The following is an 11,851-nucleotide window of genomic DNA, read 5'->3' as shown; positions in this document are numbered from 1 at the left end:
AGAGCGAGAGCGTAAGCAGCGGAGACCTCTGCCCAAGGCTTGTGAGCTGGAGCAATTCAGTTGTGGATGAACCGCTGGCTGTGCTAGATGTGCTAAAAATTTGAACTGCCCTTAACTTCATTTTAAGTAAACCCATCATATAATATGTTTTTATATTTTTATTAATGGCTATGCATGAGTTATGTATATGAGTGAATGTATATATAATAAGTATTTATGATTTTTGGTTACAAATCTTAATGTGACCCTCGTACCAAGTTCTGAGACGGTGTGAAATATCGGTAAATGTTGGACGCTTTACCGCTTGTTCATGCCAGCATTCGATCATCAGCGAATAGACTGCTGTGGGGCAATTCTCCGGACAGGAAAGTAATTGCCGTGATCTAATTAAATTGATTACTTCTGGATTGCTATAACCGCAGTACGGCTGAAAGCAAAACAAAGTACAGTTTATAAATGATATAATGTGAGTATTGTTTTATATATACCTGCATGCCATAGCTATAAATTTCCCAAAGCACAACACCAAAGGACCAAATATCGCTTTCGGTTGTAAATTTGCCATACAGAATAGACTCGGAGGGCATCCAACGTACAGGAAGCAAGGATTTTGATTGTACTCTGCAAAATGAATAAATTAATTTATTACATTGAGTTAAGTTAACTAATTGCAAACCTATAATAGTCCGAACTGTAAATATCTCTGGATAAACCAAAATCAGAAATTTTCACAACCAATCCCTCGTTGACCAAACAGTTGCGTGCAGCCAAATCACGATGCACATAATGATGTCCAGACAAGTACTCCATGCCTTCACTGATTTGCATGGCAATCTTTAGAAATTCCAGTTGCAATAAGGATTTTTTCTCAATGGGTGAGTTTGAGATTAGAAACTCATGCAGATCACCATTGGCCATGTATTCGAATAGCATGCAGTAGGGTTCCTTGTTCAAAATCACACCCAGTATGCAGACAATGTTTTGATGCTTAAGATCAGATATGAGTTCGATTTCGCGCTTAAAGTCTTGTTGTGTCTTGACCGATGCGTTCTCCTTCAAAGCCTTTATAGCCACATTCACTGTTTTCTTATTAGTCTGTGTCAGCTGTCCCTTGTAGACCTTTCCGAATGCGCCTTCGCCTAGTTCCTCTAGAAATTCCACATCTTGCAATGTAAAGTGAGGTATTCTCAGCAGTGAGTTCTTTTCTGAGCTCTTCGATGAAATGCCCAAGTGTTCCATGGAGTTATTCATTGTTGACCTGCCCATATCCTGATTGGAGTTCAGCTGCGAGTTGCCATAAATGTTGTTGCCAGCATTCGGCGTGTTTATCTGTAAGACAATTAAAAATTAATTATGTTTGATTTAACTTTCTAGCGTGCGGACTTACATTTTGTATATTTTTTATGCCATCTGAGCTTCTACGTCTTAGACAGCATATTAAGAGCATAATGCCAATAACCACAACCGTCACGCCCACTATAGTAGCTATGGTTAGCCATATTTTGTTAGCACACTTTGGTATATAACATGTTTCGATGATGCGATCATGCGATTTATCATCAACGAAACACCATGGACTCTTTTCGGCGCCTCCTGGATTACTGTCAAGTCATAGGAATAAAGCATGTTAAGCGAACGTTGAATCAACGAAATGCGTCTACACTTACCGGCAGTAGTTTTGCCCTATGAGCTCTGGATAGTCACTAATCTCCTTCATCAACCAAGACCATCTTAGGCAGGGCTTTCCTGTGGCAGTTACGTTTTGTATGCCTCTATAACTGGCACCATCCTCCCAATAGCAGTCTTCCGTTTCATCAACTTCTATTGTGATACCCAAAGTTGAACAGTCTTTGTGCTGTGGAATATTTTGACAGTCCTCAACTCCTACAGCGCCAATTACTGGATGGCGCTTAGCAATGGCGTATTCTTTTTGGCATAGTTCGTTTTCAAGCAGCTCGCATTCTTCGCGACAAATACGTCGCAGGTTTTCAGATTCTCTAGTGGGCGGATATTTACTTGATATATCTGTACTGAACACATCGTCGTAAAAAACGGACTTTTTCTTAAGAAATAGATTCGTATTTTTGGAATTCTTTGATACAACTCTTTTTTTACGTGTGCTATTGACATTAAATTGATTTCTTATCATAGCCACATTGGCGAAATATAATAAATTTGTGCGTTCTGGAGTTCGGCAAACTGGAAGCGCGCTGAAACAAAGACTTGGCAGTGCATATTTTCGGCAGTTGGAGTTCATATCCCTAAAAGAGCGAGATATTAGTTAAAATAAACTTAAAAAAATTGCAATCAAAACTTACTTTGATTCCCTGATTACACCATAAGCAGCCTTAAGACGTTCCTCTAATATGTTCATAGTTATATTGGGAGATATAAAAACGTGGGCATTGCTCAAGTACTCCTGACAAATAGTGCCATTGTAGAGTTGACAAATGCCGGAAGATTGCTGAAACCTAAAAGCAATTTAAATTATTACATATTTCATACTTTTTCTGCTTATATTATATTAAAGCCATGACACGACTTGCATTATATGATGAATATTATATTCCATTTTACACTCATATATCACTTCACAGGTAAACACTTAAGTGAGTTTCATGTTTAAAATCAATTCTTTCTTTGAGAAGGAGAAACTTTGACATACCCATAGTGCTCATACTTGGAGTTTATTGCCTGGGCTACATTTTCAAGCAAAACTATACAAATAATATAATTAACAATGAGAAAAGTGCAATGCTTTAAAATCATATTAAAAGCGGCTTAAAAAAATAATTTGTATTGTTTTTTATGCGGATATTTAGTCGCGTTTTATTGCTTTCATGTATCTATTTGTGAGTTCTTAACTACTATGTGTTTTAGTTATCAGTATTTACAATGAGCAATGCGCAGGACGATGAACAGTTTCAACCCCCAAGTTTTCAGTGTGCCCATAGTTTCACTCTCGTACATATGTTAATTTTTATAGAATAAAATCAATTGGAAATAAGTTATAAATGTTTAAGGTATTTATTTTTGTACGTTGTTAGTCACGTTAGTTAAATTATTGTCATTTTTCACTGCCTCTCGATAATCCATTGAAACTATACAATGTATGTTATCGGATTTACAGCTGGGTGGTTGTTATACATATGTTTTGTTTTGATCGCATTCAGCGATAAATTATTATCACGTATAGAAAAACGAATATTCGAATAGTCAAAAATGTCTAAAAATTAATTTAGAATTAAAGAAACAAAAATGTTTTATACTCCATAGCAAAAATGCACCAAGGGCTGACTTATAAATAAAATAGTTTTTCCTTTAAACTATCTGCTGTGTCCCGTTGTATACTTTCGCCAATTAAATAAGCTAGCTTATGAGCGTACTGAAAGGAAAAGAAGGCATCTGTTAAATAAAAATAAAAGGCATAACAAACTTATAACTTACCATACAAGAAGCTGGAATGCGCACAGTTCCAGGCCAATTATAATAAAGGAAGCAAAGCTTATAACTAAGTTTTTGTACAATGTCAGGACCGTAGTTGGAATCATCACGTAAAACAACAAAATGTGTGGGGCTGACTGTGCCCTGACGCACCTGTTGCGAGACCAGAAAGAAGTCATACATATGAGATCGTGTAATGCGTTGATCTATAACAGTGCCTGGCTGAGGATTATCAAAGTTTTTCATCGAGCCCTGAAATAAAACAATGAAAAGGTTTCACTTACTGGAATTATTAATTAATAAAAGTGCCTTATTTTACCGTAAAAAAGCGTGTATTAATACGTTTTTGCACAACTATAAACGTAATGCGAACCTTCCCTTTACATGCTGCCTCAAATTGAGGAACTTCGTAGTTGGAACATAAGGCAAGTTGACCGTCGCCAACTCCATCTCTGAAATTTACATAGAACATAAAAATTATTTTTATCGCTATAATGGCATGCATACCTGTATATAATAACGCTGTCGGGAAGATTGCCGTTGCGAGCTTTATAGCAGGCCAACGCCGCCTCAAATGCAGCTGTAAGGCCACCCACAATCTCTTCCCTCTTGGTTTGAATTATAGCCTTACTATACCAATTGGTATAAGTGTTGTTTAATGAAGCAACAAAAGCTGTAAAGCAATCGCAATATTAATCTATTGTACATATATATATTATGCATTAGTCAGCTGTTACCTGCTACTGAGTTTTTTTTTTGTGAAGGATCGTGATAAGAGTCTATGCCACAGACCATAACCGACTTAAATGGAATCTTCACAGTCCACAAGCTGCCGCCCATTTTACAATTCACTTGTAATATGATTTTCTGCACAATAGAGCGATTCTTGCTTTCATTAGCCAATGTCCGTGCGTTTATAACCTACAAATGATCATTAGAATTCATTGAATAAAGATGATTGAAGGTTAATAATAGTTACCTGAGATGCCACTGGCAACTCTGAGCAGCAGATTTTCTTAATGGCAGAGTATCTATCTTCTCGCATATTGGGGGTTATGCATACTACAAGTTGGCAATTCATGTCAATGTTACGACGTAGTGCATCCACATACAAGTCCACGCGATCCTGATCCAAACTTATTATTCTTGGGCTTGCTATTTTCATGCCAAGTGCTTGGCAGCAACGTTTCATATTTTCAAGCAAGGTCTGTGCAGCACGAAAATCATTTTTGTGATGGATTAATATCCAGGTATTCAGATGCACAACATCCAGCATTTCAGAACTTAAAGCATCGTTGTTGAAATCCGCTTTATATCCAGCCGAAACATCCTTGTTTGCAAAGTATATTTGCTCCGGACTCATTTTGCGTCCTTGCACATTGAAATTTTTCATGAGCGTCAATCCCCAGCTTGCTAGTATGGCTTTTGCATCTGGGCTCTTAGTTACAGAGTCGAAAAACTTTTCAAGCGCCAACATACGCTGATTTGGCGACACTCTGGTGTAAGTGGCAATCTCTCGCATAAGCTTTTTATCCTCACGCATTTCATCCCGTAGACCAGTAAGATAACAAAGTTCTGGTATCAAACAAAATTTCAAATCATTGGCGCTTGCTCCATCCGCTCCGCGTGCTTTTTTCATGCTTAGAAGCAAGGGTTGTTTAATATCTTTTATGGTTATGTTGTGATGATTTTTGTAATAATCCGTATAGTTTATTGAGCCCGTATGTGTTTCAAAAGTTGAGCTCGGATTTTGTGTAAAGCAAATATCATCAATTTTATATGTGCGATTATTATAACGTGTAAGCACAATATTTCCTATTAGGCACTTTTTGGCCTGATCCTGGTAATTGCTCTTGTTTTGATGATATAACTCAATGAGCATTTCCAACACAGTCTTTTGGCAGAGCAGACGATGCGAAACGTCGCAACAAAGCATAAGACCGCCATCGAATTCATCGACAGCAGTTACGTAACCTGGCCAAACTTCCAGCTTGGCTATAGGTATTACCTTTGGGCAGGACGGATCGTACTGCTTGCGATCGAATCTAACGTACTTCAGCGAATTCATTACGCGATCAAACAAAATGTTATACAATGGCAAACAGTTCTTTAGAGATTCCTTTTTCTTAAACAAAATGCGTACTTCAATCTTAGTGCCTTCCTTACTGTTCGAGACATAGGTTGTCAGTTCCTTGTCCAGCATTATCGGTAAGTAGAGATTTACGCCATCGAAGGTTTTAGTTCCACCAAATTTATCCTTATGTTCATTTAAATAATGATTTCGCAGTTGTTTGGAATCAACTGCAGGATTAAATCGAACTTCATATAGATAAACTCCCTTGTTCGGGTCAGATTGCAAATTTATATAATTGCATGTTAAATTGACAGGTGCGCCTGCATTTGGAAGAAGAAATCAGTCAGAAAGGAGATGAGAGCACAAATATTTATGTTCACTCACCTGTGCTCCCGTATACTTTCTCTGGGAAATACAATCCACTGCTTGAAATGGTCGGCTTATGGTGTATAGCCTCCTTAGGTTTCTCCTGAACTACTAATGATGAAGCCCCGACTGACGCAACATTGCCCAATTGTGTCGAACTTTTAAATGATTCCAATAAACGAGCTCGCCCGCGGCCCTTGGATATTTTAATATTTTGTAAATCGGCTGCAAGTTCATGCGGTATATTCTCTTGTCCAGCTTCTAGGCTCGAAAGGGACAAATCTCCATCAAGTCCACTGTCCTTGGCCTGTTCGCCACTTGATGTAGAAGCTGCAGAAGCTCCAGTCTTTTTAAACAAGGAAAGCAGATTGCCCCGGCCAGACATTTTACTAAAAATATATAAAACCACGAGATTCTTGAGGCTTACTAATGCATGAAGTCTTCACTTTTTGTTATTACTCGTCAAAAATCCAATATTCCCGGAAATTTCATTCATCAATTACATGAATGATCGCAAAAATTTTGTTCATGCACAAACACATAATTATGTTCTCTATATATTTAAATTCTAATATTTAATTGGTTTGCACACAATAAAATACACAAATGTACACCAAGTACGTATGTGTGTATACGTTTATAAACTGATATGCGTAAATTTCTAACTGAGCACACAGTTTACAGTTACTTTACCCATCATATGCAAACACAAAGTTTTTTCCGAATGTCAAATATAATTTACTTATTGTTAGTAATTATTTTAATATATTCACTTAAAATAACATACCAGGGATTCGTCCACTAATATACAGCGGCAACTCAATTGATTTAAATATATGGACACTATGGCACAAAAATTGCGGACTAGGAAACTAGCGGCAGGAAGAGCTTTTCTGTCAAATCGTTGGTTCAATTCGAATTTTGAATCTTGTTCATTTCGTTCTTTTGCTCGATATTTTCTTAATGGTGCACATTGCAGAGATAAATAGCTATAATCGATACAGCAAGAAAAATTAAATTCAAGCCTATGTTTTTTTCTTTAGTATTTTAAATATTATCTCTATCAAAATTAAACACATACTGTCCTAATTCGTTTTTATAAAAAAAAAAAACTATCATTTAAATTGTAGGATGTTAAGTATTAAAATATCGATATTATAAAAGAGCAAAGTGTCATCTCTATTATAAATATTATTATGTAAAAATGTCGCTTACATGTGCGACTCGAAGTTTTTTGAGGTATTAATAACAATGAATTAGAATGAAATGTGTTAATTATGTTCTATATTGCAGCACAATAAAATGCGTCCGGTTAATGTCAGTATACCCACAGCATTTTGTGGATCCAATCATAAACAAATCTTTGCAAAAAGAGAAGGCACATGAGCTGTCTCACATACCAATAAAACCCGCATTGAATGTGTCCACCGATTCAATATTCTATGGAGAACTAAAGCAGAAATTTACAAATTATATATTAAAAGAGGGCAACAGCGCGTTGGCCAGAGAGCTGCTAACCAAAACATTTGAAATAATCAAGCGCACACAGATTGAACGTCTACATCTGGCCAAAGGCGATAAAGGGAGCATAATAACCGATGCCGAAACGCTGCTAATCAATGCAATTGAGAATACACGGCCTCTTCTGCACTTATCTGCAATTAAGAGAGGTGGTGTTAAATACCAAGTTCCCATACCATTGACTGAAAAGAAGTCGTACTTTTTGGCCATGAAATGGATTCTGGAGGCGGCGCGAGAGAAGGAACGCAAAGTGAGCCTGCCAGAGAAACTGGCTTGGGAAATATTAGACGCTGCCTGTGGACAGGGCCGTGTTGTGAAACGAAAGGACGACTTGCATAGGTTATGTGAAAGCAATCGCGCTTACGCTCACTACAGATGGAGCTAATTGGTGTGAGTGAAGAACTTAACAAAGTATGCTTTTAATCTTAAAGATCTTCAATTCTGTGCAAACCGAAATAAAATCTGCGTGTTACCTTATTAACAGTTTTTGGCAGTCATCATAATTTTTATTTTATTGATTCAGTAAAGAATCTAGCCTATTGCTATATTTTCAGAGCTATATATAATTCTAAACAATATTTACTATACATAAAATGTTTTTGCATTTACCACAACGAATGAAGGCAAAATATTTGAATTCTGACCCATATCTGAAGTATAATTGTTTCTTTATAGGCCAACATACATAACTATAAAGAAAAACATTAGATTCATTTCTAAAGTGTTTTATTTCATCAAAATCTTTATTACATTAAGTACAACAGCTTTTAAGAGTATTTAATCATAGGCGCGGCGAGATTTCTTTCTTGTTTAGTGAAATTTGTATAAAGTAACACAATATTAGTTATTTTTTTATTTAATTATCAGGCAACCACTTCGTGCGAAAGTCACGAAGTATTTAATTTTAAAAATAAATAACGACTTAAGATTAAGATTAAGTTGCATGCATATAGAAACTTATAGGTATATTACACTTTGTTACGTGTTATATGAACTTTTACTTTAATTGCAATTATAGTAATTTTATTTCTTAAATAGTTAGCTATGTAATACTTGAACACACACACAATGTTGCTCCATTATAGATATTTTCACACTTTATATTAATAGTCCGAGTCGAAAATGTTGCCTAATATACCGTCACCGTCGTCATCGCCACCACCAAAGTCTCCAAATCCAAGTCCATCAGAATTTGGCGGCACAAATGCTCCATTGAAAGCGTCCTCTAGCCGATCCTCTACACCCATGGTGGAAGCAATACCGTATATCAGACGCATTATGACAAGACGCACAAAGTTGGGTGCACCCGTGCTGGCGGCTTGGCGCCCAGAGTCTTTCAGTTCCACATTTTGCAAATCAGCTAATTGCACAACTTTGGATGCTCCATGAACATGTGAAGCGGCTATAAGTATGGCCACTATAAGCGTTGGAATCAAGATGCGCATTTTGTATTTAGGCACATGCGAAATGATATAAAACTATTTATACGCAATATTTACTGGTGCGGCTCATATGTTGACCAACTTGTTACTAAATTTTGAGAGTGTGTCACCCGACCTAGTCCAAACGAAAGTATTTTCTTCGTGTGTTTTCTTTTCACTCTGCTTTAACAAGTTTCTCTTGCAGTATCAATATTCAATGCTCAGCTCGTGCGTATGTAAAAACCAGTTTGAAGTTTTTATTTGTTGTCAAAACGCAGCAATTGAAAGAAAGAATAAACATATATGAGCAAAAAATGATGTAACCTAATCGCTTCGACTTGCAGATACTCTTTCACTAACAAACTTATGACATGCCATATACAGAGTCTTATACTGTCACTAAGCTCAGCTTTTGTCGCCAAAGTTTTTTATTTACTTAGTATTTGAATCATTTAATCGCTTTAGTCATTAGCGTTCCAAATATAATTTAACGCTGACGACAACCCAATTTTCATTGTTTATATGCATTGCCATCCATTAAAATGGATAATTGACAAAATGAAAGTAAGAATATACATTTTATGAGTATCCTTGGCGAAAAATACACCCACCTTAATCAACAAACATATTTGTCATACACCAATATACAATGGACTTTCAAAACTAGATCCATTTCAATTAGGCTAAGTACGTAAGCTCTACCCCTAAGCGACCAGAACAGTTGACTTCATTCATGCACAGAGTGGAGAAGTGATGTGAGTTGTGTTAATGAGCGAAAAAATAACACTCAGCGTGTTATCTAAGTGTGAAGCCCCATGTGTTCCGAGCATATATAAAATTTATATTAGTTGTGCATTAAGTCTAATTGATACAAGATTATTAACAATTATGTGCTTTTATTAAATGGAGCATGAGCGATAAACGTTATGAATCTAGGGTGTACAGTACTTAAGCTGAATATGGAAGTCGGAAAGTAAATTACAGCTGCTTTTATATATGCATTCTAATCTACATGCAAACTCTTGGAACTACCCACGCACTTAAGTATATAGCATACCCCAATATGTACAAATAAACAACAGTATGGAGACATACGTATGTACATACTTAGTACTTGGATCTTATAGATTTGATGTATGTATTTAAGTATCGATGAGGTAAAAGTTCATCTATTTAGCGTTTGCAAGTATGTACATAAATAGATACATAACTACAAATTTATGTTTAAGTATGTATGTGTGTAAAACACAATAACACACTTATGCATGTGTACACTCATATTGGTATTTATTGTTTACTTTACTATCCATTTGTTCTTTCAGGTCGTAAGGAACGCATGCCGTCAGTTGGACTCAAGAACGCCAGCCGTCTAAACGTATTTCGTGGTATCAATCCGAAAGATAAGATTTTCTTTATAGCATACAAATGCACGTGCAAAATATTTTACTTTGAAAACAAAACAAGAATATCAATAATAAATAATTCGATTAAATTAATTTGTTTAAAAAAAGGATAATTCTGTGATTAGAACCCATGAGTACTACGCTGGGTGTTATGTTGCTATCTTTCAGTTTCGTAACTGCAAATTTTAGTGCGTTGAAATCTTGTTGTGCGCCGGAATCAACTTTATTCAAAATACGCGATACAAATGGAACCGAAAACTTTAAGTGCGCCAACACCATTAGTGATCAAAATGATGATATTGTTGATCAAACAGAAAGGGTTTTGGGTTTTGGCATTGTAGAGCAAGAACAACCTCAGTTTCCGCAATGTACACGAACTACTTACTTGAATATTTCTCGCAGTGGAGAAGAATCTATGAGTTTGCCCACAAATTCATGCATTCTAGGGTTAAGCGATCGACTCATTGTTATGAAATGTGAAAACAACAATAATTCTGAGCAATTCCAAAATATTGGTTTTATTAACAAGTGTTGTCCCCATGGTTATAGCTACATAACTGAGCTGAACAAATGCTCCTTACGTGATCCCGACTTCAGTGTTTTCATCAACATATTCGATAAGCCCATGATTTTCGTAGATAATTCATTTGGTTGTGCAAAAAATCAAGTTCTAATTGAATATGAAATAACAGCGAACGATATACGCTGGAAAAATAATCAACTTGTGTGGAAAGACGGCACCAAAAGCTTTAAAAGAAATGAGTTTTGTCTTGAGACAATCATTGCCAATAGCAATGTTGAACAGAGTCACCAATTTCTTATACGTTCTTGCCAAAAGAATGCAATTTGTAGATCCCTCGCTTGTATTCGCAAATGCTGCGGCGATGGAGAATTTTACGCCAAAGGAAATAGGACCACTCTATGCAAGCGCGAGAACAACGAACACAATTTTCAGAGCTCCTCCACTTTAAACATAAGTGGGAATTTTACAAAGCCATCAGGTATGTGAAATTTATTAAAGTTCTCTGTCACATTATGAGTAAAATTTCTTTACAGAATTTGGAGTACTAAGTGGATTGGATTGTCCAAAATTTCGCTTAGATCCCGATTCATACTCAGATGAGTCTCATATAATTAGTTCAACCAACGGATCCCTCTTTATAGCAAGCACTAATAAAGTGTATTCAAACGGTCAATATTGTATCGAAAAGATTAAGAACTCTTCATTTGTTGACCAAAAGGTAATATAAATATTTAATATATTTAACAATGCAATTTTAAATTAAATAAATCCCTTCTTTTTAGAATAGCTGTACACGTTTTTGTGCTTTGATTCTAAAGTCGTGGGCAACGATCGCATTAGGTTCCAGATGTATCCGATTGGTCTGCTGATTTCTTGTTGTTTTTATGCAATAACCCTTTTGGTCTATATCTCGCTCGAAAAACTCCGCAATCTTCCGGGTAAAATTCTCATTTGCCTTGTGAGTAGCCTGCTTATGGCATATTTAGGGATTGCATTGGGACAGTTAATGCCTACATCAAATAATGATATGTGCTTTATATCAGGTAAGGCTTATGAATTCTATACTAATTGAAATTTATGTTAAAATAAAAATGAGTGA

At 36.1% G+C, this 11,851-nt stretch overlaps 5 protein-coding genes across 5 annotated transcripts; 2 read left to right on the top strand and 3 right to left on the bottom strand.

Moving 5' to 3' along the window:
• Positions 1-178: 178 nt before the first annotated feature.
• Positions 179-2,839, bottom strand: LOC108599871 (tyrosine-protein kinase transmembrane receptor Ror). Its single transcript, XM_017987026.2, has 7 exons — positions 2,666-2,839; positions 2,319-2,471; positions 1,668-2,261; positions 1,388-1,601; positions 677-1,329; positions 489-621; positions 179-427 (listed from the first exon to the last, which is right to left on the bottom strand). Exons 1-7 carry the CDS (start codon positions 2,767-2,769, stop codon positions 215-217), a joined length of 2,064 nt encoding a protein of 687 aa, XP_017842515.2. The 5' UTR covers positions 2,770-2,839; the 3' UTR covers positions 179-214.
• Positions 2,840-3,272: 433 nt separating this feature from the next.
• On the bottom strand, positions 3,273-6,836 carry LOC108596145 (protein argonaute-3). The gene is made up of 8 exons (XM_017981641.2): positions 6,672-6,836; positions 5,903-6,273; positions 4,424-5,838; positions 4,182-4,365; positions 3,952-4,117; positions 3,764-3,896; positions 3,448-3,696; positions 3,273-3,385 (listed from the first exon to the last, which is right to left on the bottom strand). Exons 2-8 carry the CDS (start codon positions 6,267-6,269, stop codon positions 3,299-3,301), a joined length of 2,601 nt encoding a protein of 866 aa, XP_017837130.1. The 5' UTR covers positions 6,270-6,273; positions 6,672-6,836; the 3' UTR covers positions 3,273-3,298.
• A 224-nt stretch (positions 6,837-7,060) lies between these two features.
• On the top strand, positions 7,061-10,281 carry LOC108594499 (28S ribosomal protein S7, mitochondrial). The gene is made up of 3 exons (XM_017979697.1): positions 7,061-7,123; positions 7,178-7,795; positions 10,149-10,281. Exons 1-2 carry the CDS (start codon positions 7,089-7,091, stop codon positions 7,788-7,790), a joined length of 648 nt encoding a protein of 215 aa, XP_017835186.1. The 5' UTR covers positions 7,061-7,088; the 3' UTR covers positions 7,791-7,795; positions 10,149-10,281.
• On the bottom strand, positions 8,509-9,067 carry LOC108607837. Its single transcript, XM_017998905.1, has one exon. It carries the CDS (start codon positions 8,848-8,850, stop codon positions 8,509-8,511), a length of 342 nt encoding a protein of 113 aa, XP_017854394.1. The 5' UTR covers positions 8,851-9,067.
• A 68-nt stretch (positions 10,282-10,349) lies between the features above and the next one.
• LOC108594498 lies at positions 10,350-11,709 on the top strand. The gene is made up of 3 exons (XM_017979696.2): positions 10,350-11,230; positions 11,286-11,470; positions 11,535-11,709. The coding sequence occupies exons 1-3, from the start codon at positions 10,360-10,362 to the stop codon at positions 11,619-11,621; spliced, it is 1,143 nt and encodes a 380-aa protein (XP_017835185.2). The 5' UTR covers positions 10,350-10,359; the 3' UTR covers positions 11,622-11,709.
• Positions 11,710-11,851: the final 142 nt, after the last annotated feature.

This window comes from Drosophila busckii, chromosome 2L (assembly GCF_011750605.1).
Source record: "Drosophila busckii strain San Diego stock center, stock number 13000-0081.31 chromosome 2L, ASM1175060v1, whole genome shotgun sequence".
Classification (NCBI taxonomy): Eukaryota; Metazoa; Arthropoda; class Insecta; order Diptera; family Drosophilidae; genus Drosophila; species Drosophila busckii.
This window is presented reverse-complemented; position numbering and strand designations above follow the sequence as displayed.

What these genes read in the sequence shown, in the direction of transcription:
- LOC108594498 (XM_017979696.2), top strand. Translation starts at nt 10,360, where the DNA reads ATGAGTACTACGCTGGGTGTTATGTTGCTATCTTTCAGTTTCGTAACT. An exon ending in GAATTTTACAAAGCCATCAG is followed by an intron (nt 11,231 to 11,285) that starts GTATGTGAAATT and finishes ATTTCTTTACAG; the next exon opens with AATTTGGAGTACTAAGTGGA. An exon ending in CTTCATTTGTTGACCAAAAG is followed by an intron (nt 11,471 to 11,534) that starts GTAATATAAATA and finishes CCTTCTTTTTAG; the next exon opens with AATAGCTGTACACGTTTTTG.
- LOC108594499 (XM_017979697.1), top strand. Translation starts at nt 7,089, where the DNA reads ATGTCGCTTACATGTGCGACTCGAAGTTTTTTGAG. An exon ending in GCGACTCGAAGTTTTTTGAG is followed by an intron (nt 7,124 to 7,177) that starts GTATTAATAACA and finishes TCTATATTGCAG; the next exon opens with CACAATAAAATGCGTCCGGT.
- LOC108599871 (XM_017987026.2), bottom strand. Translation starts at nt 2,769, where the DNA reads ATGATTTTAAAGCATTGCACTTTTCTCATTGTTAATTATATTATTTGT. An exon ending in GGTGTAATCAGGGAATCAAA is followed by an intron (nt 2,262 to 2,318) that starts GTAAGTTTTGAT and finishes TCGCTCTTTTAG; the next exon opens with GGATATGAACTCCAACTGCC. An exon ending in TTTATAGCTATGGCATGCAG is followed by an intron (nt 428 to 488) that starts GTATATATAAAA and finishes TTTTGCTTTCAG; the next exon opens with CCGTACTGCGGTTATAGCAA.
- LOC108596145 (XM_017981641.2), bottom strand. Translation starts at nt 6,269, where the DNA reads ATGTCTGGCCGGGGCAATCTGCTTTCCTTGTTTAAAAAGACTGGAGCT. An exon ending in GACAGCGTTATTATATACAG is followed by an intron (nt 3,897 to 3,951) that starts GTATGCATGCCA and finishes TGTAAATTTCAG; the next exon opens with AGATGGAGTTGGCGACGGTC. An exon ending in GCATTCCAGCTTCTTGTATG is followed by an intron (nt 3,386 to 3,447) that starts GTAAGTTATAAG and finishes TTTTCCTTTCAG; the next exon opens with TACGCTCATAAGCTAGCTTA.
- LOC108607837 (XM_017998905.1), bottom strand. Translation starts at nt 8,850, where the DNA reads ATGCGCATCTTGATTCCAACGCTTATAGTGGCCATACTTATAGCCGCT.